The sequence below is a fragment of the Nannobrachium achirus genome (genome assembly GCF_963921795.1).
Source record: "Nannobrachium achirus genome assembly, chromosome: 21".
Lineage (NCBI taxonomy): Eukaryota > Metazoa > Chordata > Actinopteri > Myctophiformes > Myctophidae > Nannobrachium > Nannobrachium achirus.
The window spans coordinates 1,646,769-1,673,116 of record NC_137828.1 but is presented as its reverse complement, the minus strand read 5'-3'; the positions used below and the strand labels follow the sequence as shown (position 1 = coordinate 1,673,116).

General features: G+C 43.6%; 1 protein-coding gene across 1 annotated transcript in view; it reads left to right on the top strand.

Moving 5' to 3' along the window:
- Positions 1-616: 616 nt before the first annotated feature.
- dzip1 (DAZ interacting zinc finger protein 1) overlaps positions 617-26,348 on the top strand; it is a gene marked incomplete at both ends in the record, with an annotated part of 54,312 nt that continues 28,580 nt past the window's right edge. Inside the window, 16 exons of the mRNA XM_080752381.1 lie at positions 617-631; positions 6,075-6,286; positions 8,893-9,145; positions 10,736-10,972; positions 18,517-18,601; positions 19,766-19,881; positions 20,960-21,023; positions 21,248-21,263; positions 21,483-21,498; positions 23,348-23,363; positions 23,492-23,507; positions 23,684-23,699; positions 23,828-23,843; positions 23,977-23,992; positions 24,126-24,141; positions 24,227-24,343. Coding sequence (XP_080608507.1) covers positions 617-631; positions 6,075-6,286; positions 8,893-9,145; positions 10,736-10,972; positions 18,517-18,601; positions 19,766-19,881; positions 20,960-21,023; positions 21,248-21,263; positions 21,483-21,498; positions 23,348-23,363; positions 23,492-23,507; positions 23,684-23,699; positions 23,828-23,843; positions 23,977-23,992; positions 24,126-24,141; positions 24,227-24,343 — 1,227 coding nt within the window. The remainder of the gene's footprint in view (positions 632-6,074; positions 6,287-8,892; positions 9,146-10,735; positions 10,973-18,516; positions 18,602-19,765; positions 19,882-20,959; positions 21,024-21,247; positions 21,264-21,482; positions 21,499-23,347; positions 23,364-23,491; positions 23,508-23,683; positions 23,700-23,827; positions 23,844-23,976; positions 23,993-24,125; positions 24,142-24,226; positions 24,344-26,348) is intronic.

Below are 26,348 nucleotides of genomic sequence, written 5' to 3'. Positions count from 1 at the left end.
GGGGGGAACAGGGGCGTCACAAGGGGTAGGAAAGTGGGACTGAGTTACCCGGGGCCCAAGGTGGAGGGGCCCTAGTAACTGTAGCTGGAGGGGCCCTAGTAACTGTAGCTGGAGGGGCCCTAGTAACTGTAGCTGGAGGGGCCCTATAGTAACTTCTATCTATTGAAAAATAGCAGATCTACAAGCTCGCAGCGCGGCACCAAGTGCCGCGCTGTGAGCTTGTAGATCTGCTATTTTTGAAAATGTGTGAAAATCTTTAAATATATGTATTTTTTTAAGCGAACATTTCTAACTCAAATTTTGCTTCTGGGGGGTCCCTGGAACTAAATATTTTGAGATTGGGGTCCGTGGGCCAAATACATATCATCTTGGGGGTCCTTGACATAGGTTTCTTCTTGCACACATTTTCACAATTTTTCAAAAAAATAGCAGATATACAAGCTCGCAGCGCGGCACTCGGTGCCGCGCTGTGAGCTTGTATATCTGCTATTTTTCAATAGTCAACATTCATGGGGGGCCCGCAGTGAATCCTTGTACCCAGGGCCCAGAATTTGGTGTGACGCCCCTGGGAGGGAGGGAGGGAGGGAGGGAGGGAGGGACGCTTGTTTCAGTCTCCATGGTAACGGACATGGTGACAGAGAAACGAGGACGAAGCTATCAGAAACAGCAGCAGCAGAAAGCAGAAAGCAGCAGCAGCAGCAACACACCGGCTGGTTGGTCCTCCATAGAATAGAGAGAGAGAAGATTCACACCATAGATGGTAAGAAGGAACAAGAGAAACACCAGCATACTGGATCCATCAGAAATAGGTAGACGTTGTTATCGGTGTGTTGTGAGAACACAGTGCATGCTGATTCATGATGTGTGGGGTTTGCAGTGCACTGCTGTTTGCCAGAGGTGCCGATATTTGGGTATGGCAGTTGCCATACCTTGGCTACGGGGGGGGAAATGAATTGCCTGTTGCTAAGGTATGGCAACATGACTGGTGTCGAAGGCGCGCGTGTAAGACACCAGTCATGTTGCCATACCTTGGCTACAGGGGGGAGAAATGAATGGCCTGTTGCTAAGGTATGGCAACATGACTGGTGTCAAAGGCGCGCGTGTAAGACACCAGTCATGTTGCCATACCGTAGCTTTTTGCTGAACTGACTCCACTGCTGCTTGCTAATGGTAGGAGACAGAATGTGGAGGAATCTGTTGGCTAGCTTTTCTGCTGCTGTTACACAGCATATACATAGGGCTACTGTAACGATACAGTACCATACTGCCTTTCTCTGTGTGAATGCTGAATGCTTCTAGTGTTCTGAGCAGCAGCTCCAGCCTGTCACACACAGATCCACAGCACCAGGCTGGTTGGTCCTCCATAGATATACTGTATAGAGGAGAATTTACATCCTAGAGGTTAAGGGGGAGAACAGCAGGCTTCTCACTATTATACTGGATCCATCACTAATAATAGGTAGACGTTGTTATTGGTTTGCTGTGAGAACACAGTGCACGTTGGAGGTGTGTTTTAGAACACAGTGCATGCTGGTTGATGATGTGTGGGTTTGCAGTGCAGTGTTGTTTGCTATTGGTTGGAGACACAATGTGGAGGAATATCTGTAGGCTTTCTGCTATACTATAGCATTATGATACTGTAACATTATGATACTGTAACATTATGATACTGTCTGTAACATTATGATACTGTAACATTATGATACTGTAACATTATGATACTGTCTGTAACATTATGATACTGTAACATTATGATACTGTAACATTATGATACTGTCTGTAACATTATGATACTGTAACATTATGATACTGTAACATTATGATACTGTCTGTAACATTATGATACTGTAACATTATGATACTGTAACATTATGATACTGTCTGTAACATTATGATACTGTAACATTATGATACTGTAACATTATGATACTGTAACATTATGATACTGTCTGTAACATTATGATACTGTCTGTAACATTATGATACTGTAACATTATGATACTGTAACATTATGATACTGTCTGTAACATTATGATACTGTAACATTATGATACTGTCTGTAACATTATGATACTGTAACATTATGATACTGTAACATTATGATACTGTCTGTAACATTATGATACTGTAACATTATGATACTGTAACATTATGATACTGTAACATTATGCTATACTAGTGTAAGACTACTAGTACAGTATACCACCTTTCTCTCTGTCAATGCTGTGTCTTGTCTTCTGCTATCTGAATTCAATTCATTTCTAATGTGCTTATTGGCATGACAAACATTCTTATATTGCCAAAGCATTACATACAGTATGATGCAACATAATAATACATTATTCTCTCATGAGAACATGATATCACACATAGATCCACAGCATCAGTTTGGCTGCTCCTAGAGAGGAGAATTTACACCCTAGATGGTCAGAAGGAGAACAGCAGGCTTCACACCATTATACTGGATCCATCATTGATAGGTAGATGCTGTTGGTGTCATGGTTAGTTGAGATCACAGTACATGTTGTTGGTGTGTTGTAGTCTTGAGCGATATTCAAGTCTAATTTGAAAACAACTATTATTTTTCTAATGGAGAAAGTGTACATATGACTGTCCTCACACAGATGACGATGATGATCAAATAGGGCTGTCACAATATGACATTTTACGTGACGATTAATTGTCACTCAAATAATTGGCGATTAACGATTTAATTGTGTTTTTGTTGTTGATAATTACATTTCTGTTTGTCTTTTAGGCTTTGAAGTTATACATGGCAGATATGACACATAACCTAAATATACAAAGAAATTACTGACATATTTGACAACTTACTACTTAAAAAATAACTTTGATAGTGGAAATAGCCGATCGGTCTGCTATTTCCACTATTTCTGACATTTTTCAACATTCACGATTATGACGATTATGACAACATAATTGCGATAATGTCAAATAATCACGATTAGACGATTATGTAATAATTGTGACAGCCCTATGATCAAATAACATAACATGGTGAGGAGCCACGACAAAAGAATCTTGCATCTAATTCATGTTTCTTTTTTTGGACGATAATACAGAATGCTGCTGTAAAATGTCAAATATTATAAGACCGGTATTCAAAAAAAGTGTGCTAGAGTGTGTTGAGAGAACACCGTGCATGTTGGTTGATATGTGTGTGTTTGCAGTGCACTGCTGTTTGCTATTGGTTGGAGACACAATGTGGAGGAATCTGTAGCTACTGTAACGATACAGTATACCTTTCTATCTCTGAATGCTCTCTCTCTCTCTCTCTGTCTCTTTCTGTCTGTCTGTCTGTCTGTCTCTCTCTCCCCCCCTCTATCTCTCTCAATTCAATTTCAATTCAGTGGGGCTTTATTGGCATGAGAAAACATACACTGACATACAGTTAGAGTGGGTACAGCATTGTGTAAACAGCAATGTCAGATTGTGTCTTTATGTACAGTATACAGTGTACAGTATACAGTATACAGTGTACAGTATACAGTATACAGTGTACACTATACAGTATACAGTGTACAGTGTACAGTATACAGTATACAGTGTACAGTATACAGTATACAGTGTACAGTGTACAGTATACAGTGTACAGTATACAGTATACAGTGTACAGTATACAGTATACAGTGTACAGTATACAGTGTACAGTGTACAGTGTACAGTGTACAGTATACAGTGTACATTATTACAGTATACAGTATACAGTGTACAGTATACAGTATACAGTGTACAGTATACAGTATACAGTATACAGTGTACAGTGTACAGTGTACAGTGTACAGTGTACACTGTATACTGTACACTGTACACTGTATACTGTACAGTGTACAGTGTACAGTATACAGTATACAGTAGTGTACAGTATACAGTATACAGTAGTGTACAGTGTACAGTGTACAGTGTACAGTATACAGTGTACAGTATACAGTATACAGTGTACAGTATACAGTGTACAGTGTACAGTATACAGTGTACAGTGTACAGTGTACAGTGTACAGTATACAGTATACAGTATACAGTGTACAGTGTACAGTATACAGTGTACACTGTACACTGTATACTGTACACTGTACACTGTATACTGTACAGTGTACAGTGTACAGTATACAGTATACAGTAGTGTACAGTATACAGTATACAGTAGTGTACAGTGTACAGTGTACAGTGTACAGTATACAGTGTACAGTATACAGTATACAGTGTACAGTATACAGTGTACAGTGTACAGTATACAGTATACAGTGTACAGTGTACAGTGTACAGTATACAGTGTACAGTGTACAGTATACAGTATACAGTGTACAGTGTACAGTGTACAGTGTACAGTGTACAGTGTACAGTATACAGTGTACAGTGTACAGTATACAGTGTACAGTGTACAGTGTACAGTGTACAGGGTATGAAGCTTTTTGGAACAAATAGCATTTATTCTCTCTCTCTCTCCCTCTCCCTCTCTCTCTCTCTCCCTCTCCCTCTCCCTCTCCCTCTCCCCCTCTCCCTCTCCCTCTCTCTCTCTCTCTCTCTCTCCCTCTCCCTCTCCCTCTCCCTCTCTCTCTCTCTCTCTCTCTCTCTCTCTCTCCTAGGACTACTTGTGCACAAGGCACAAGTTGGCACCTCGACAGAGTGCAGTTGTAGTTAGTTACAAGTTTTGCATAGGAAAAGGTACAGTTTCAAGTACAGCTCACTGGTACAAGGTCAACTAAAAGGACAAGTTCAGGAAAGCACAAGGCTTGTTTACATTGAAATCCTTTTTTATACTCATATAACATTGAATGACAGACAGACAGAACCATGCTTGGCACCAACCTGCTCATCAGGAGCAGTTAGGGGTTCAGAGTCTTGCTCAAGGACTCTTCCACACTAAAGACCTTTGCACACAGGCGCGTTTATCCTTATGGATAAAACGGACAATTTCACTTTTTAAAAAGAAAACAATGATTCTCTACGACCTCATGCACACCGGATCCAAATTAGCCGTGGTCGAGTGGCTGCGGCCGTGCATCTTTTTCTCGATCGAACCCAGTGCGATTGGTGCGTCTTGTCGCATGCGGTAAAAAACTCATCACTCCTTTTATGACTCCTTTTGGGATCCGCAGCGCCGATTCCTCACAGCCTTGCACACCAAATCCAATGTGTTTTATTCATGCAGCAAACGAAAAAAAAAATGCAACTGTCCTGTGTGCAAAGGGCTTAACTCTGGGGGAGCCCGGGATCCAACCGGGGAACCTTAATCCCGGAAGTGAAAGTAGCCAATCTACAAGCTCGCAACGTGGCACGAAGCGACACACTGCAAGCTTGTAGATCTGCTATTTTCACTACTTTGCGTCCAGGGGAATGGGCTTCTTAAGCCGTGACATCATTTTGTAGTCAGACCCCCCCCCCCCCCCCCCGCTGGTGCCAAGCAGATTTATTGTCAATATGGGCAGTGCTGTGTCCCTTGCTATTTCAACAGATCCCAGACAAAAATAACGACTAAAGTCTAATTCTACCAATTTCCTGTCAACAAGAAGGAGAAGTCAAAATTATCTTGTCTTGGCCATCTGGCCAGTGATGTAGGCTATATGGAAACCCCGGTACCCATATATGGAGATCCATGTACTGTATATGGAGATATGCTGTGAGAGCCCAAACATGATTACTCAGTTATTCATTATGTGCAAGTCCTATGACGTCTATGACATCTGACATCATACATACAATCCCTTTTATGCCCATACTTGGAGATCCCTGTCTGTGTAGAACCAGCCACACAGATATGGGCTGTCTTGGCCATCTGTCTTGGCCATATATGGATTCTGTTAGTGTGCGATGTGGCCGATGTGGCCTCCATATATGGGCATTCCCATATGAAGTCCTGTTAGACATGGGCTTAATATTGATGACATCAGGGGCATCTCCATGTATGGGCATGAAAGGGATTCTGTTGGTGTGGTTCCCCTGACATCACATGAATTCAGAGCTGATGTCATAGCGGCAAACCACAGTGTCAGGCGTCAAGATGTGCCGGTTTTCATAGTTAAAAATGTTATTGTTAACTCTTTCCTCTCCAGCCGTTCCGTGACGGTGTGTTCTACACCTACGCCGGAGACTCCGCCTCCCAGCCGGGCAGCCATTGGTCGGCGGCGGCGGGGACCACGCCCCCCTCGCTGCTGCACTCTCCTCTCAGCCAATCATCGTCCAAAGGCTACTCCTCCATCCCGCCCACCAGCATGACTCCGCCCTCCAGCGGGAGCGCTAGCATCCCCCCCACCCGCCCCTTCAGGTGAGTTGTTACCATGACGATTTAAGGGCATTATCATAACGACATATCAGCCTGAAGGGACCTTATTTCCCCTTAATAACCAAGCAGCAAGACGTTATTACACTTATTACTACAGCTACACAATGAAATGAATAATTTGACTAAAAAATTAAAATAAAAAATCACACCCAATGTGATGTGAGCGGTGGTCGTGCTTGCATGACGTCTTCAATTGGTAATTGGTGATGTGATACAGGCTACACGCACACACATTGCTATGGCAAAACGCTGAGGAAAAAGACTAGGATATAGGTCTAGGATGTAATTGGTGGTGTAATATGGCTACACACACACACACACACACACATATTGCTATGGCAAAACGCTGAGGAAAACACATTGCTATGGCAAAACGCTGAGGAAAACACATTGCTATGGCAAAACGCTGAGGAAAAAGACTAGGATATAGGTCTAGGATGTAATTGGTGGTGTAATATGGCTACACACACACACACACACACATATTGCTATGGCAAAACGCTGAGGAAAACACATTGCTATGGCAAAACTCTGAGGAAAACACATTGCTATGGCAAAACGCTGAGGAAAAAGACTAGGATATAGGTCTAGGATGTAATTGGTGGTGTAATATGGCTACACACACACACACACACACACACACACACATATTGCTATGGCAAAACGCTGAGGAAAACACATTGCTATGGCAAAACGCTGAGGAAAAGTGGCTACAGACACACGCACAGCCACTCTTAGGAGCGGTTTACCACCGCTCAACAAAACAAAGTATTTCCTTGTTTACAGACGGCTAAAAGTATTCCACAAGTGTTGCGCTGCCGCCCCCCTCCCCACGCGCGACACGGTCGCCTTGGAAAACAAGGAAGTGCTGATCAGTTAGAATCCATTTTCTGACACTACGTCGTCTATTTCTCGCTTAAAACATCGACATTCTTGAGAGCAACGTTTAGTTGTAAATGTCGCTGTGTGTTTGTTTACATGGCTGACGTGTTGGTTACAGCACAAGATTCACACAGTGTGTTTGTTTACATGTCTGACATGTTGGATACAGCACAAGATTCACACAGTGCAGCTTGACTGCAGCAGCTGCTCTGAGTCTTTGATTAGACAGCGGTCTGTTATAGAGCGGAGCGGTCTGTTATCCAGAAATAACAGACCTCTGATTTCAGCGATTGACCAATGAGAATCAAGCATTCAACCAAGCCGGGTAATAAATTTCAATATTACAGGAGACCACTCAAAACAAGGATTTATAATAGAGAAATGTCAACCTTCTGAAGTCAGAGTTGCTTGATGTCCAGCGTGAAGTTTGTGCAGTCAGTGGTGATTTGAGGTGAGACTTCAGACCACTAGTCCATGGGCCAGACGAGATGTCGGTATCAAAAAGGTGGCAAAGGTTATCATGCATTTTATAAAAGCTCCATATCAGTAGATTATATTTTGGTATGATAACCCTTTCTTAGACCCAGCTAAATTGGTGTTATCAGCCGCTAGAGTTGTTGTCCCATTAACTTTACATTACAGGAAAAAAAAGCTAAAAATGAATCTGCTTTAATTAGCATAAGAGGGGTCCAACTAGGGGGTTTTCATGATGCTGAATCCATTGCAGGCATCTGTTTTGCACGAAAAACATCCGTGGGGCTAAAACACCCCCCACAACAGTGTGAAAAGTGATGACTCATCACTAAACCATAGTCTTGTGGGACAGTTTTTAGCCCAATGAATGTTTTTTGTGCAAAACAGATGCTTGCAATGGATTCAGCATCATGAAAACCCCCTAGTTGGACCCCTCTTATGCTAATTAAAGCAGATTCATTTTTAGCTTTTTTTTCCTGTAATGTAAAGTTAATGGGACAACAACTCTAGCGGCTGATAACACCAATTTAGCTGGGTCTAAGAAAGGGTTATCATACCAAAATATAATCTACTGATATAGAGCTTTTATAAAATGCATGATAACCTTTGCCACCTTTTTGATACCGACATCTCGTCTGGCCCATGGACTACACGGTGGAAGTAATAAATCCTTCTGGACAAGTTCGTTACAAATGTTGTTGGTTTCACTTTTATCCGGACAAGTAATATTTGTGCCTGGACAAGTGAACAGGAAATGTACTTGTCCAAAGGACAAGTGCCTCAAAATGTCAATGTCAAGCCAGGGCCGGATCTACAATATGGGCACTTTGGGCACGTGACCAGGGGCCCTTGGCATCAGGGGGCCTTCCAAATGAAATGAATTAAATGATGCCCCCAAGACCCCCAATTTGATGGTCACAAATGGTATTTTGTAATTTTTTGGGGAAGGATATGTCTTGACCATGTAGTAGTACTATAATAGTACATTGTTATTAGTTTTGATTGTCAGTGGCCACACTGCCACTGTTTCTTACCTCAGACTGTTATTGTCCTAAGAGTGTTCACTGGCTGCTGATATCGTTAAGCTACTTTTTAAACTGCTGAAAACCGTTAGTCTGGAGCCCTGTAGCGCGTACGCAGAGGGGGGCCCTTGGAGCTTCAGTGCCTAGGGGCCCTCAGAGGTGGTAATCCTGGCCTGTGTCAAGCCCTGCACATCCTATCTCTCCTCCCAGGTTCCAGTCTCGTAGGGAGGCGGTGGACTGGCGTCGTGTCGGAGCTCTCAGTGTGGACAGGGTGGTGTCGGAGGTGGACGTAGACGCCCTGCAGGAACACGTCAACTCCGTCACCTTCTGCAGCGTGGAGGCGGAGCTATGCCAGCGCTGCCACGCCCCTCTAGACCCCGCCCTCCTCAAGCTGTTCAGGCTGGCACAGCTCACTGTGGAGTGGCTGCTGCACTGCCAGGGGGTGCTGGCACGCAACCTGCAGGTGGGCACTGTGGTTCTCAACCTTTTCAGGCCGGGACCCCCAACATCATCATATTTTAACTGGGGACCCCCCACCCTGACAAGCACTAATACATTTTGTATAACACGGTTCTATTGTGAAAATAGCAGATCTACATGCTCACACCTTTACAATTTGGCCAATTTGTCATTTTAGAGGTATTAAAAAGTCCTTAAATTGTCACTTTAGAAATGTGCAGATACCCTCTATACACTTAAACTTTATGTTGGTTTGTTTACTGTTGAGTGAGAAAACAATGTTACACATTAAGTTAATCATCTGGGGACCCCCCAAATAATTTGAGGGGTCACGACCCACAGATTGTGAACCAGTTGGTTAGGGCATGGTGCTGATTCTAGTAAACAACCTGCAAGTATGTCTGCTAAAACTATGATGAAAAATGTCGTCTTTTCTCCCTGACAAAGATAAAACTAGAACTGCACTCTGTGGAGGTGCAAACTTGCACCTTGTACAGAAGCAGGCCATACATGGCCTGCTTGGCCTCCAGCAGAGCGTACCACGAGGTTTTTGTATTTATGTGTGGTCGCTGACATCACCACTGGTATCACCAGGAATGCTACTACTAGTCTGTGAACTTCCTGTGAAAACTTTGCCAGCATACGTATAGCTGCTTAAGCCCGTATCATAGTCGGGTGTAGTCTTTTCGAGTCTTTTTGAGTCATGAAACTACAACGTTACATCATTCCTCGCGGTGGAGAGCTTTCCACCGCGAGTCCCAACACATCTCTCTGTTTTTACTATCAGACAGACAGGCTCTACACCCCGTTCACTGATTGGTCGACCTGAACCGGTCTAGACGGGGTAAAGGACTTCACCGTGGGCCGTGACTATGATGGCCTGCACTTATTTTCTGACTTGAGGTGGAAAGCTTTCCACCTCAAATTTGCGGTGGATAGCTCTCCACCGTAGACTCTGATACGGGCTTTAGCTTACTGCAGTAGCAACAGCGCTGCTTGGTCAGAAGAACTACCTTGTACCACAGCTTGAGAACCACTGGCCTTCTGGCAATCACACTAATTAAATTGCATTCAAAAGATTATGATAAAACCTAAATTAGGGGTGCCCAAAAGGTAGATGGTGATCTACCAGTAGATCACCAAGGGTGTGCAGGTAGACCACATGACATGCCTCTAAAAATATATCATTAAAATATAAAAAGAATATGCCAATATGACATCAAGAAGGGCCTGTCAGCTCCCTTCATGGCTTCTAAAGTAGGCAAACCTCCAGTGCAATACTTTGTTCAAGAGTCAGTAGCATTACAAAGAACCCCACAACCTACCACTTCCATACAGAAAGGGATGAAGACATTTACCCCAGTATTTCCCATTTATTTCCCCCTTACAGTAAGTGTGTTTGTCCAAAACGTAACGCCAGTGCTGCTATTCCAAAGCCCCCCTCAGGCCCTCAGCTGAAACATTTTGGATGGGTAGATCATGTTGAGCTGGTCATTTTAAAAGTAGATCTCACGTCAAAAAGGTTTGGGCACCGGGCACCCCTGACCTAAATCAATCAACTGTCAACATCACCACTGTCCATCTCTCCCCTCAGGCCACAGAGGAGCGTCTGGAGGCGTCAGAGCGCGGGCGAGAGCAGCTGGCGTTGGGCCAGAAGGAGGTGGAGGAGAACGCTCGCTCCACCCAGCAGAAGATCAGAGAGAAGAACAAGACCTTCACCAGGAAGCAGGAAGAGAAGATCAGAGAACTGAGGAACGAGCTGGAGCAGAGAGAGAAGATCATCAGGACACAGCAGACCATGTTCGCCCCGGGAGTCATCACCAACAGGAAGGTACGAGAGCTTTGACCCACTAAGGTGCCCTCCACAAGAGGCGTGGTCACCGTCGGTGCTGCCTCTAGGATGGTGGCCGCACCGCGGTGAGACACAAACACACTCGCTCAGTGAGTAAACGCCGCGCGGTATTTAACAAAGATGAACACAATCCATCTCTCACCGCCCGCGTAGCATGCACACACGAGCACGCTGGCGGTGGATTTCACGGGACCACGCCCGCTCTCCTCGCCGCCCCAAAACTTCGCTGCGCGGCCGAAAAAGCCGCCCGCCTCTCATTGAAACGAATTGCTAGGAGGCGGTGACCGCGCCTAGTGTGGAGGGCACCTTACACTTCTAGTGCCATTATTTGTGTAGTTATTTGGATATTTGGCCACCATTCACTGTGCCCATTTTGTGGACATTTGCGGTTTTGTGATGTGGAACCGGATGTTTACTTTCACACGGAAATAAAAAATGCGGCAGCCCAGTGCAGTGATGTTACTAGGTTTTCAATGCAACGGGTCCCGGGACCCACAGGAGGTCATTCAAATGGGTCTCAGAATCTTTTTATGGGTCCTTATTAAATGTTTTTGAGCGTTGTGAGCCTGTAGATCTGCTATTTTCAAAATGTTTGCCTCTTGAGAACTTCTACTACTTTACAATTTGGCTGATGTTTTTATAGTCTAGTTCAGGGGTAGGTGACCTTATAGGCACCGTGCCAACGTTGGAACACTGGCACAAGTGTGAGAGAGAGAGATTTTTTTAACTTAAAATAAAATATTTGGAAAAACATAGTCAATCAATTCACTCAAGTCCCCTCACATCTGTATGAAAGTTACATCTGCACATACGACTACATTCGTTCAATCTCTGATCTCTACCTGGGGAAGAGGTCTGGGAGATCGGTGGGTCGTTCAGGGTTCCCACGGTCATGAAATTCCTGGAAATATTTTGAAATTAGAAAAATATTTTTCCAGTACTGGAAAGGTTTTGGAATTGATCAAGGGTCCTGGAAGGTCCTGGAAGAAATAGATTATGCATTGTCTTTGGTTATTGATTTTGTTAATACCTCTGAAATGTCAAATTAAACGTGGGCCAAATTGTCAAATATTAGAGGCAGAAATTGTGAAAATAGCAGATCTACATGCTCACAACGCCTCGCGTTGCAAGGCGTTGTGAGCATGTAGATCTGCTATTTTCACAATAAAACCATGTCAAACTAAATTCCTCAACTCTTAGTGCTCGTCAGACGCCACTCTGTACAGATAGTGTTTATATGTGCAGTAGGTACAGTAGGTCTAGATGTCACTCAATGGTTTGTAGTCTTTAGGGTGGTTGTGTTCCATTCTCTAGGCTTACTCATTGTTCCCTGGATGTATTGTCCTGTTGTACAGCTGTCATGATGTGTTGTTAAGGAAACATCATTCATAAGATGTATTGTCCTGTTGTACAGCTGTCATGATGTGTTGTTAAGGAAACATCATTCATAAGATGTGTTGTCCTGTTGTACAGCTGTCATGATGTGTTGTTAAGGAAACATCATTCATACGAGGCTTGGCTTTTGTCTTGTAGAACCATCTAGAAGCTGTGAAATATACAGATAGATATTTTTCTCCAGGGCAGCTGATAATCAGCCTTGTTTCCCAGACTGTTTATAAAGACATGTTTTTTAAAGTTCTCCAGAACAGATGGTGTCAGTTTATAGTTTTAATCCACTTACAACCAGTGCAGTTCATTAAGATGATGACATCACTGACTCCCCCCTCCCCCAACCCTTTAATCCAGGGGTCTTCAACGTTTTCAGGCCAAGGACCCCTTAGCTGAGAGAGAGATAAAGCAGGGACCCCTTAGCTGAGAGAGAGATGAAGCAGGGACCCCTTAGCTGAGAGAGAGATGAAGCAGGGACCCCTTAGCTGAGAGAGAGATGAAGCAGGGACCCCTTAGCTGAGAGAGAGATGAAGCAGGGACCCCTTAGCTGAGAGAGAGATGAAGCAGGGACCCCTTAGCTGAGAGAGAGATGAAGCAGGGACCCCTTAGCTGAGAGAGAGATGAAGCAGGGACCCCTTAGCTGAGAGAGAGATGAAGCAGGGACCCCTTAGCTGAGAGAGAGAGATGAAGCAGGGACCCCTTAGCTGAGAGAGAGATGAAGCAGGGACCCCTTATCTGAGAGAGAGATGAAGCAGGGACCCTTATCTGAGAGAGAGATGAAGCAGGGACCCCTTAGCTGAGAGAGAGATGAAGCAGGGACCCCTTAGCTGAGAGAGATGAAGCAGGGACCCCTTAACTGAGAAAGAGATGAAGCAGGGACCCCTTAGCTGAGAGAGAGATGAAGCATGGACTTCTTAGCTGAGAGAGAGATGAAGCAGGGACCCCTTAGCTGAGAGAGAGATGAAGCAGGGACCCCTTAGCTGAGAGAGAGATGAAGCAGGGACCCCTTAGCTGGGAGAGAGATGAAGCAGGGACCCCTTAGCTGAGAGAGAGATGAAGCAGGGACCCCTTAGCTGAGAGAGAAATGAAGCAGGGACCCCTTAGCTGAGAGAGAGATGAAGCAGGGACCCCTTAGCTGAGAGAGATGAAGCAGGGACCCCTTAGCTGAGAGAGATGAAGCAGGGACCCCTTAACTGAGAGAGAGATGAAGCAGGGACCTCTTAGCTGAGAGAGAGATGAAGCAGGGACCCCTTAGCTGAGAGAGAGATGAAGCAGGGACCCCTTAGCTGAGAGAGAGAGATGAAGCAGGGACCCCTTAGCTGAGAGAGAGATGAAGCAGGGACCCCTTAGCTGAGAGAGAGATGAAGCAGGGACCCCGTTAAAATGTTTTCATTTGCTTCGTTTATTGTTTTATCACGTTTACTGTACTAAAATGTGGGGCATGTGTACGCATGGGGGCATGTGTACACAAGGCTAAATATGTCTTTTTAGACACAATAAGCAGTTTCTTTATTGCTATTTACAGTAAGAGTGTCTGATAAATGCAGACGTTGTAAATTCTATGTGAATCATTTGCCTTTCAAATCATTCTAGGGGGGGGGGGTCTAGTTCCCCCCACCACCATCAGCTATTTATAGCTGGGATCTATAAAGCATAGATCTGTCCTGTCAGTCAGTCAGTCTGTCCTCCAGTGATTGGCCAGTGGTTGCTATGGTTACCGCTGTAGTGTTTCTGACAGAAGGGCTGCTTGTTGCTAGGTGATGCTAGGCTAACTATTATTATGACCTTTTATTGAAGGATAAACCCCTTGAGATGTAGCATCTCATTTTAGAGAGGGTCCATAACTGCTCACACAATGACTGAACTCTAACTCTTTTTTTATTGTCCAGTTGTTGTTGACAACTGACAAAAGTAACAAATATTATTATTACATATCATTAAAACAATCATTCATTAGTGTGCAATAAGTGTTAAATGTCTTTATATTATGAATAGTACAGTAATAATGTCTTGATGGCCTCTTGTCTTGATTGTTTAAACATGACATCATGGGCCGCTGTGCTGGATAACAAGCTTGATAAGCCCACAGCTTATCAATACATCTGTTGTGGAGTTTGCCACAGGCTGGAGTTTGCAGCTCCAGCCCTGGTCAAACCTAGCAGATCTGCAAGCTTGAAGGTAGAATTTGAATCATTTTAGACACATCTGATAGAGATCATTAACTACGTGTTTGATTGACATCCTCTACAAATCTATGGTGAAATATAGTCATTTATGAACTCAAAATCAAAGAAACGTTGGCTTGGATTTTAAAAGTTAGATTTGACAAAGAAGCCATCGCGTTGAGGCCGACTCCACTAATGTTTTTTTTCCTATGTCAGTGGTGCTCAAAACCTTTCATTTCAAGGACCTCCAAAATGAGATGTTTTTGGCAGTGGACCCCCGTTTCAAAACACTTCGTTCCAGGGACCCACCAGAAGCAAATATTAGAGTTAAACATGTTAGCTTAGAATAATATACATACAAGATTTGCACAATTAAAAAAAAAATAATAATAATAAAAGATCTACAAGCTTGTAGCGCAGCACAAAGTGACACACTGTGAGCTTGTATATCTGCTACTTTTGAAACGCTAAATGATAAAACGATGCTTTTTTTTTTTTTTTGCTAAATATAAAATGACACGTTTTAATGAGATATAAAAAAACTAAACCAGGGGTCTTCAACAGGGGGTCCGGGACCCCTAGGGGGTCCTCAGAGTTACTACAGGGGGTCCTCCAAATCTTTGTGTGATAGAAACTTTTTTCTCCTTTTTTATATTAATGATTTGAACCCTAGTGTCCATATTCGGAGAACTTTAGCCAAAAATAGCAGATCTACAAGCTCACAACGCCACGCGTTGCGAGGCGTTGTGAGCTTTGGTGTAGAGGGGAAAAAGAGCAGACTAAGTACAGAGTGAAAGGTCAAGTTTATTAAGTATTGACGGTTCAAGTGGTTAAATATCTGGAAACACAAATTGACATCCATCCAAAATACACTGATGATTGTGCTGTCAAACAATGAAACTATATGGAATCTATGAACAGGTTGTGGGGGTCCCTGCTTCATCTCTCTCTCAACTAAGGGGTCCCTGCTTCATCTCTCTCTCAGCTAAGGGGTCCCTGCTTCATCTCTCTCTCAACTAAGGGGTCCCTGCTTCATCTCTCTCTCAACTAAGAGGTCCCTGCTTCATCTCTCATCTCTCTCTCAACTAAGGGGTCCCTGCTTCATCTCTCTCTCAACTAAGGGGTCCCTGCTTCATCTCTCTCTCAACTAAGGGGTCCCTGCTTCATCTCTCTCTCAACTAAGGGGTCTCTGCTTCATCTCTCTCTCAACTAAGAGGTCCCTGCTTCATCTCTCTCTCAGCTAAGGGGTCCCTGCTTCATCTCTCTCTCAACTAAGGGGTCCCTGCTTCATCTCTCTCTCAACTAAGGGGTCCCTGCTTCATCTCTCTCTCAACTAAGGGGTCCCTGCTTCATCTCTCTATCAACTAAGGGGTCCCTGCTTCATCTCTCTCTCAACTAAGGGGTCCCTGCTTCATCTCTCTCTCAACTAAGGGGTCCCTGCTTCATCTCTCTATCAACTAAGAGGTCCCTGCTTCATCTCTCTCTCAACTAAGGGGTCTCTGCTTCATCTCTCTCTCAACTAAGAGGTCCCTGCTTCATCTCTCTCTCAGCTAAGGGGTCCCTGCTTCATCTCTCTCTCAACTAAGGGGTCCCTGCTTCATCTCTCTCTCAACTAAGGGGTCCCTGCTTCATCTCTCTCTCAACTAAGGGGTCCCTGCTTCATCTCTCTCTCAGCTAAGGGGTCCCTGCTTCATCTCTCTCTCAACTAAGGGGTCCCTGCTTCATCTCTCTCTCAACTAAGGGGTCCCTGCTTCATCTCTCTCTCAGCTAAGGGGTCCCTGCTTCATCTCTCTCTCAACTAAGGGGTCCCTGCTTCATCTCTCTCTCAGCTAAGGGGTCCCTGCTTCATCTCTCTCTCAACTAAGGGGTCCTGGGCCTGAAAATGTTGAAGACCCCTGAACTAAAGTAAAAACAGCCAAAGGTGTGATTAAATAAGCTGGTATTGGCAGGTTGTCTCTCCCTCCAGTCAGCATATGGAGCAACAGGGTATCAGTGTCAGCCATGAATGGAGTCAGTATGGTGTTAAATGTAGCGTGTGATGAGACAGGCTCTGTGTTTAGGCTGGTACTGTGTCTGGGGGGGGAGGGGAGGGGAGGGGAGGGGAGGGGAGGGGGGGAGGGACCATTCACACTATCTGTGTTTAGGCTGGTACTGTGTCTGTGGGGTGGGGGGGAGGGAGGGGGAGGGGGGACCATTCACACTATCTGTCACTTAAGTGGCAGACCGTGGCACGTGTCTAAAGGCAGCTAGGAGGGGGAGGCGAGGATAGAGGGGAAAAGAGGGGAGGGGGAGGGGTTTGATTGATTGATTGATTGATTGATTGATTGATTGATTGATTGATTGAAGGCTTTATTAGAAGTTTGCATAGGAAAATGTACAGATTCATGACGGTACAGTTCACTGGTACAAGGTCTACTAAAAGGAGATCCATGAAAAGACTAAGCTTATTTCAACAGGAAACCATTAAAGTATCTCATATAACATTGAATGACAGACAAATAGAACACAGTACTATGCAGTAGATATGTAAAGAAAAAAAGAAAACAGTAGGTCTATACAATCAGTAAGTACAGTATATACAATATATACAAGGAAGGGGCAGGTAACAGTAAGTCTAAACAATCAGTATGTACAGTATATACAAGGAAGGGGCAGGGAGGGTAGGGTTGGGCTAGGTTTTTTACCAGTTGCGAACGGCTGCTGCCTGTAAGTGGTTTTTCAGGGCATTTTTAAAGGATGCTAGTGATCCACACTCCTTTATGGCCTTCGGTAAGGCATTCCACATTTTTGTGGTGTAGCAGAAGAACGAGTTCGACCCTTTCTTTGAGTTGACTCTGGGTTGAACGTGATCTGTGGCACTGCCTCTGGTGTTGTAATTATGGACATCCTTAACGTTTATAAAGTATTTTGACAGGTACTTGGGTATCATAGTGGTGTGGTGTATCTTGTACACCAGGCCCATTGCAAGTTGCTGTACTCTGTCATCTACTCTGAGCCACCCTACTCTTAACTGGTGAGTAGCGGTGAGGTGAGTCTGATAGGGAAGGTTAAGCAGGACCCTAATTAGTTTATTTTGGGCTGTTTGGAGTTTAGTTTTAAGGGCTTGTGGGGCGTCACGATACCATACGTGGACTCCGTAGTCAAAGAGGGGCTGGATTATTGCACCAGCTATGGTCTTCAGTGTGTTGAAGTTGACCATTGGGGCGATCCTCTGTAGGAACCAGGGGTGCCCTGTTCCTGTGTTTGGTGATTTGTACTTTATAGAGCATCGCAGCGGAAGTGGTTTACTGGTGCCACTTAAAAATCACCCATTCTTTTTCGCCATAGACTTTTACAAAAATATTTATAACAATTATGTTCAGCCTCGAACCAAGCCATCCAGGATGGCAGTGAATCATGACCATACAACCTTTGATCCTATGAAAAGAACATTTTGAAAATCGCTAAACAAAGGGTAGTTATTAAATAGTAGATCAAATAATGTAATATTAAAATATGTTTTCACATAGAAACAAAGGTCATGATTCACTGCCATCCTGGATGGCTTGGTTAGAGGCTTAACATAATTGTTATAAATATTTCTGTAAAAGTCTATGGGGAAAATTAATGGGAGATTTTTGTTTTGTCACCAAAACCAGAAGACCATTCTTCTGATATGAATAAATATCTCAGTATATGTTGAGGTATGTTTAGCTGAAAACTGAAGTTCCTCCTAGGGATAAGAAAGGTGTGTAAAAAAAAAAAGTCATTGCTTTGTAGTGTTGTAGGCTCTGGGGACCCCCAGGGGTCCTTTAGGGGCTTCTAGAGGGGCTTCCAAATGAACCCTTACGGGGTCCATTAGTACACAGAGTGATAGTGGTCCACGGTCTAATGCAGGGGTTCTGCAGTGAAGATGATGCATTGAAACTCTTCTGTTCATGTCTTCCTCCATACTCCACATTGTGACAAAAGCTTTTCTCTCTTCCTCAGTGTCCACATTGTGACAAAACCTTCATCAACGCCGGCTTCCTTCAGAACCACATGCAACGCAGACACCCTGATGAGTATGATAACCGTAAGTCACCCATATGAGTATGACACCCATATGAGTATGACACCCATATGAATATGACACCCATAAAGGCCACCCATATGAATATGACACCCATAAGTTTGTGTAGTGTTTGTATTTGTTGATGACATGCATTATTGTGTACATTCGGTATGCTATGTTGATGAATTGAATACAGAGGACCACAATAGAATGAGTCCCCAGGACTTTGTTGTGTTATCCTTTTAGCCTTAATATCTTACTGTGCCTCATGCTGATTACCTTCCTGATTAAGGCTAGGGCTCCACCAGGAGCGTCGCGATGTGCCGGTGTTAACAAATGAACCGGGGCGAATTTGGGCGTCCAACGTCGAGCACAGCGTCAGCAGTGGAGCACCATTCGTTCACTTCGTTGATTAAAAGGGGAGCGTTCCCAGCGTTGACGTTGACGCCACGCTCGACTCGCCAGGTGGAGCCGGGAGGGTCATAAAGTATTAATCAATCGATCAGTCAATTATCTTTGAATGAAAGCCTGTCAAATGTACCTGTACAACAGCTGTACAACAGCTGTACAACAGCTGTACAACAGTTGTACAACAGCTGTACAACAGCTGTACAACAGTTGTACAACAGCTGTACAACAGCTGTACAACAGCTGTACAACCGGTTCTCTGCAGTGAAACCCCTCTTACCTCTGCTGGGTTTAACCGGTACTCTTCTATCCACTGGTCTCTGTTAGAGTTACAGTCTCATAATTAAGCAATATTAGGGTGTGCATGTATCATAATTATTGTACCGACTGCGTTGCCGCAGGCCCGTAGGCAGCGCGGAAGGCACAATAATTACGATACATGCACACCCTCTCGTGTAATATTGCTATTATACAACTATTACCCTAAAAAAAACATATCAACTTCATTTCATTGTAATTAAGATATTCGATAGGAATTTGTAATTTTTTAATGCCACATTTAGCTACTGTGTCCCTGAACGTCACGTGAAAACCGCTAGCCTAGCCGCCTAGCATAGTGTGGGGAGAGAGGAGCGCTTGCTGTCTTTCGTGACCAACGCAGCTGATTTCTTTACTTGATGAGAGACAGTGCAGTAGTGCTCGTTATATGCACGGTTGGAGAGCCTGTTTTCCATTGAGAGCCCGACTACCTGTTGTATAATGTCTGTCCTGTTCCAGAGCTCCAGTCAGACCAGACCAGTCGCTCTCAGATGGAGAACCTCAGGATGGAGAACAACAACCTGAAGGAACAGCTGATCCAACAACAGCAGACCCTGCTGCTCAAAGCTGCTCAGGTAAACACTGTGTTACCATAATGACCCTATAAGCTGCTCACTGTTACCATAATGACCCTACAAGCTGCTCAGGTAAACACTGTGTTACCATAATGACCCTATAAGCTGCTCAGGTAAACACTGTGTTACCATAATGACCCTACAAGCTGCTCAGGTAAAGACCACCACCAAATACATGCCATTTTGGGGGTCCTTGACATGAACACGTTTGAGAACCACTGATTTAGAAGAAGAATTTAGGGAGAAATGTATAGAATCGGGTCAAACATATTCAAAGACTTGCACACATGTTCGCGAAAAAAAAAAAAAAAGCAGATCTACAAGCTCACAGCGCAGCACTCGGTGCCGCACTGTGAGCTTGTATATCTGCTATTTTTTTATAGTTAAAGCCAGGGCAGGAATTTCAGGGAGGCCATGAAGGCCATGGCCGCCGTTGCCCCTCAGTTTGGCCGTGTGCCCCTCCAACCAATGGCATGACCTGAGACCACAGTGGCCTTGATGCCCCAGCTGACTGTACTTTCTACTCCGTCCCTTTCTTTTCATGTTTTTTTTTTTTTTTGAGATTCAGAAATCTTAACTCCCCAGAGTCCCCATCTTTAAACCAATGCAGTGACTTTTGGTGCAGGGCTTATCAGATTGTAAATACCATAATGTATCTATTTCACTGCAGATTAGGTTATCGTCCTTAACCCTTAAATTTAACAGATTATTTTAATGGACTAAAATCTTGTTTTATTTTATGGCCTTACTGCCCTGGCATTTGGCTTTTGTGCCCTCAAAAAATGGAAACACCAAAGGCCAAGTGGCCTTGCCCCTAAAATGACAAAATTCCAGGCCTGGTTAAAGCATACAATAATGGTTAAAGTGGTTCAAAGTGACACAGATTTGCGTTCAGGTCTAATTGGCTTCATTGTGTTTAATGTCCCCAGGAGAAGGAACAGCAGAGTAAATACTGTTGTGTTGTGTTGTGTTGTTTCCTCAGGAGAAGGAACAACAGAGTAAATACTGTTGTGTTGTGTTGTGTCCTCAGGAGAAGGAACAACAGAGTAAATACTGTTGTGTTGTGTTGTGTCCCCAGGAGAAGGAACAACAGAGTAAATACTGTTGTGTTGTGTTGTGTCCTCAGGAGAAGGAGCATCAGAGTAAATACTGTTGTGTTGTGTTGTTTCCTCAGGAGAAGGAACAACAGAGTAAATACTGTTGTGTTGTGTTGTTTCCTCAGGAGAAGGAACAACAGAGTAAATACTGTTGTGTTGTGTTGTTTCCTCAGGAGAAGGAACAACAGAGTAAATACTGTTGTGTTGTGTTGTTTCCTCAGGAGAAGGAACAACAGAGTAAATACTGTTGTGTTGTGTTGTGTCCTCAGGAGAAGGAGCATCAGAGTAAATACTGTTGTGTTGTTTCCTCAGGAGAAGGAACAACAGAGTAAATACTGTTGTGTTGTGTTGTTTCCTCAGGAGAAGGAACAACAGAGTAAATACTGTTGTGTTGTGTTGTTTCCTCAGGAGAAGGAACAACAGAGTAAATACTGTTGTGTTGTGTTGTTTCCTCAGGAGAAGGAACAACAGAGTAAATACTGTTGTGTTGTGTTGTGTCCTCAGGAGAAGGAGCATCAGAGTAAATACTGTTGTGTTGTTTCCTCAGGAGAAGGAACAACAGAGTAAATACTGTTGTGTTGTGTTGTTTCCTCAGGAGAAGGAACAACAGAGTAAATACTGTTGTGTTGTGTTGTTTCCTCAGGAGAAGGAACAACAGAGTAAATACTGTTGTGTTGTGTTGTGTCCTCAGGAGAAGGAACAACAGAGTAAATACTGTTGTGTTGTGTTGTGTTGTTTCCTCAGGAGAAGGAACAACAGAGTAAATACTGTTGTGTTGCAGACCTGCCAACCCATACGCATTTTGCGTAGTAAGCACGCATTTTTAGTCTCTGTACGCAGGTACGCAAACTCCTCTAACGGCTACGCATTATCGGGTGATGGTAAAGTGAGGCAAACATCTTTGCTCCATGCCGTGTAGTTCCTCCCAGGCACCACATGAATGGTGTGTGAATGGGGCGAATGATTGGCGGACTGTTTGTTTTGGTAATAGAGTTATAGAAGAAGGTTTTGGTTTAGTTCAGCATGCACGCATCTCACAGCGACGCAGACGAGTTATCGATCGGATACATAACGGCGATATTAATCAGATTAATGTATAAAGAAGATGATACGGAGAAGGGCCGTGGTGTTGCGCGAGTCGATGCACAGCGACTGTTCGCCCTGTAGTGCTGCCAACGAGTCTAACAGGTAATAAACTTTTAAAACCCTCCTCTGAGGTGAATTCACATGTCATAGCAGCCACGATGGTGAGAATTGGTGAAATCTTGTACTATGCCTAACCTAACCCTATCTGGCGACGCTGGTGAAACGAAACAACGAGCTGCTCCGGTCCGCCTGGAGTTATACTTCGTCATACGACGGTTTTGCAGCGAGCAACCAGTCGGAAAATGTCAAAACGTGTGACCCATCGAGTATGAATGAATGAATGAATTAGGCCTATGTGTATTGTCAAAAACATTAACAGTGAACACATTTATCACCTGTGAATATATGAATGACATTAATGGTCTATCAGTATCAACAATGAGTAGCCTACAGCCTATATGAATGAATATACAGACTAGGCTGTATGTGATCTATACACAATGTAGGCCTATATATCAATTAATGGATGGAATAGAAACCTACATGAGTTGAATACTTTCAACTTAATGCAAATCATGCACAGAAAGGTGGTTTTATTTAGGCTGCTCAATGAACAATGTTTAACAAAGACACAGGTAAATATTTAAAGGTAAATAGCCTACCTGACAATGTAAAGCTATTTTGCTATTTGAATAACATGATTATGTTGATGTATGTTCATTCATTAAGTCACTGGTGAGACTGTTTTGCTAGTCTATTGTTAACTAACTCTGAGCAAGTGCAGTTAGTATATTTTATTAAAGATTTGTCAACAATATTGCCAAAGCAACATTACTGTATTGCCTGGTAATACTAGCCTACTTTTTCTCCTGACCAAATGGCATTTTTATTTAAAAGGTTGTTCTAACATCTTGCCTCCTCCTATTAGTGTAAGTCAAGACATGCAATGTGCTACATTTCTGGTGTGAAATTTTGTTACATAACTGTAAAGGTCCCACCCAAAAAGGTGCATGGAACCCCCCAAAATATACGCTGTTTTGTGCAGGAAAACAACAAAAATTGCAACGCGGGCGCTGCGCGGGCGCTGCGGGCGCCGCGCGGGCACTTTGTGCCCGCGCATGAGTACTCAAAAAAATTTGCCAGGGTTGGCAGGTCTGGTGTTGTGTTGTGTTGTTTCCTCAGGAGAAGGAACAACAGAGTAAATACTGTTGTGTTGTGTTGTGTTGTTTCCTCAGGAGAAGGAACAACAGAGTAAATACTGTTGTGTTGTGTTGTGTCCTCAGGAGAAGGAGCAGCAGAGTAAATACTGTTGTGTTGTGTTGTGTCCTCAGGAGAAGGAACAACAGAGTAAATACTGTTGTGTTGTGTTGTTTCCTCAGGAGAAGGAACAACAGAGTAAATACTGTTGTGTTGTGTTGTTTCCTCAGGAGAAGGAGCAGCAGAGTAAATACTGTTGTGTTGTGTTGTGTCCTCAGGAGAAGGAACAGCAGAGTAAATACTGTTGTGTTGTGTTGTTTCCTCAGGAGAAGGAGCAGCAGAGTAAATACTGTTGTGTTGTGTTGTGTCCTCAGGAGAAGGAACAACAGAGTAAATACTGTTGTGTTGTGTTGTGTCCTCAGGAGAAGGAGCAGCAGAGTAAATACTGTTGTGTTGTGTTGTGTCCTCAGGAGAAGGAACAACAGAGTAAATACTGTTGTGTTGTGTTGTTTCCTCAGGAGAAGGAACAACAGAGTAAATACTGTTGTGTTGTGTTGTTTCCTCAGGAGAAGGAGCAGCAGAGTAAATACTGTTGTGTTGTGTTGTGTCCTCAGGAGAAGGAACAGCAGAGTAAATACTGTTGTGTTGTGTTGTGTTGTTTCCTCAAGAGAAGGAACAACAGAGTAAATACTGTTGTGTTGTGTTGTGTCCCCAGGAAAAGGAGCAGCAGAGTAAATACTGTTGTGTTGTGTTGTGTCCCCAGGAAAAGGAGCAGCAGAGTAAATACTGTTGTGTTGTGTTGTGTCCTCAGGAGAAGGAACAACAGAGTAAATACTGTTGTGTTGTGTTGTGTTGTGTCCCCAGGAAAAGGAGCAGCAGAGTAAATACTGTTGTGTTGTGTTGTGTCCTCAGGAGAAGGAGCAGCAGAGTAAATACTGTTGTGTTGTGTTGTGTTGTTTCCTCAGGAGAAGGAACAACAGAGTAAATACAACGAGCTGCAGAAAGAACTGGACCATCTGAAGGCTCTGGAGGCTGCCTGGAGGAGAGAGGAGAGTAGAGACACCAGAGATGGACGCAGAGAGGTACAGTACTGTTTACTGTAATAACTACAGTATATAATAACTATATACATAGAGGAGAGAGGACTGTAGGGACACCAGAGATGGACGCAGAGAGGTACAGTACTGTTTACTGTAATAACTACAGTATATAATAACTATATAATAACTATATAATAACTATATAATAACTATATACATAGAGGAGGAGAGAGGAGAGTAGGGACACCAGAGATGGACGCAGAGAGGTACAGTACTGTTTACTGTAATAACTACAGTATATAATAACTATATAATAACTATATACATAGAGGAGGAGAGAGGAGAGTAGGGAGAGCAGAGATGGACGCAGAGAGGTACAGTAATGTTTACTGTAATAACTACAGTATAACTATATCATAACTATATCATAACTATATAATAACTATATACAGTATATAAAGGAGGAGAGAGGAGAGTAGAGACAGCAGAGATGGACGCAGAGAGGTACAGTAGTGCTCTCTTTCCCACATATAATTTTGGCCTCACAGATTTAGTTTTTCACTTGTGAGATTTTATTTCTCTTTGAACCGTCCATGGAACTGAAACCCTCAGACTTTTTAATTAACTGTAAGTGTACTGTAGATTTTAGACGGTGTTAACCGATGCATGTATACTTGACAGGGGTCATCCTCCTAAAATGTCTGCCCACATTTTAGATTTTCAGTTTGATACACAGATATAATATTTGGATCATACGATCCAATAACTGATTGTGAAGTTTTCTTCAGAGTATGGCACCTTTCAGACGGGGGACTAGTATTACCACGGGCGTTCCTCTCTTGGATCAGCGGGGATCGCACCGCGGTGGAGACACAGACACATTGGCTCTGCGAGTAAACGCCTGGCGGTATTCACAAAGATGACCAAACACCAGCTCTTGCTGCCTGCGAGCTCACGCACGAACGAGCACACGCGCAAAAGTTTAATGGCTCGCTTCTCTGCTCCTCAATTTCTCCACGTGGCCCAAAATAATCTGCCGCCTCTCATTGAAAATGAATTACTAGGGTGCGTCACGTGTGACACTGATTTGCTACAACAGTATGGCATAGTCCAGTAGTAGAGAGTGTACAAATGGGGATCATCCATTTGGTTCCATTTGTACAGAGCTGTTATGATCTTTCAGGGCTTTTTCTTCATGTGTTTCTGCTAATGTTATTGTCTTCATTTTGTCCTGTATGTCCATGGCAAAAAAAAAGAATTTTGTCCAGCACAAGCCAGCATGCAATGGTCTCTGGTGATTAACACATATGGTGCCAACCCCGAGTTTCCCGAGTTTGTATTGGTACTAGTGCTGTGCCAACCCCGAGTTTCCCGAGTTTGGGCCGTTTTTGAAAAAAAAAAAAAAAAATTTTGGACCTCCAGAAATGTATTAGGCATGATCGCGATCGCGAAATTGCATGTTTAACCCCCATACCAACCCATTCTTTCAAACATGGCAGCCATGTTTGTTTACATCTGAAGAAAACATAATGGCTGATAAATCATGAATGCCTGAACGGATTTCCAAGCGGATTTTTTTGTTTGAAAGCTGTGAACAGCATCTACACACGTGGTGCATCATCTAGGCATGGGCGTGCACTTTTTACACACTTGCACAATTACATGGAAGTCTATGGTAACCATGGCAACGCGAGACATTGAAGAGAAAAAATCATTGCAACATAAGTGTTAACATTTAGTATAGACTCTGGACCACGGTTTTGGCATTTTGTACAACCATGTTTTGATGTTTCAACCTTGAGTCTTTCTCAACCTCTGAAGTAACCTTTTCACCACCCTAGAAAAACCCTCATGTCTCAAGAACAGTGGAACAAAACAGAGAGGGTGCCGTTTTTCCCTTTTCTTTGACTATGACTAGTCAGATTGGAAAAAACCCCAAACCAATGAAAACAGCAGATCTACAATCTCACAACGCGTCACTTCGGCACGTTGAGAGCTTGTAGATCTGCTATTTTCACTAGTTTGGGTCTGGGGCGAATGTGTAATC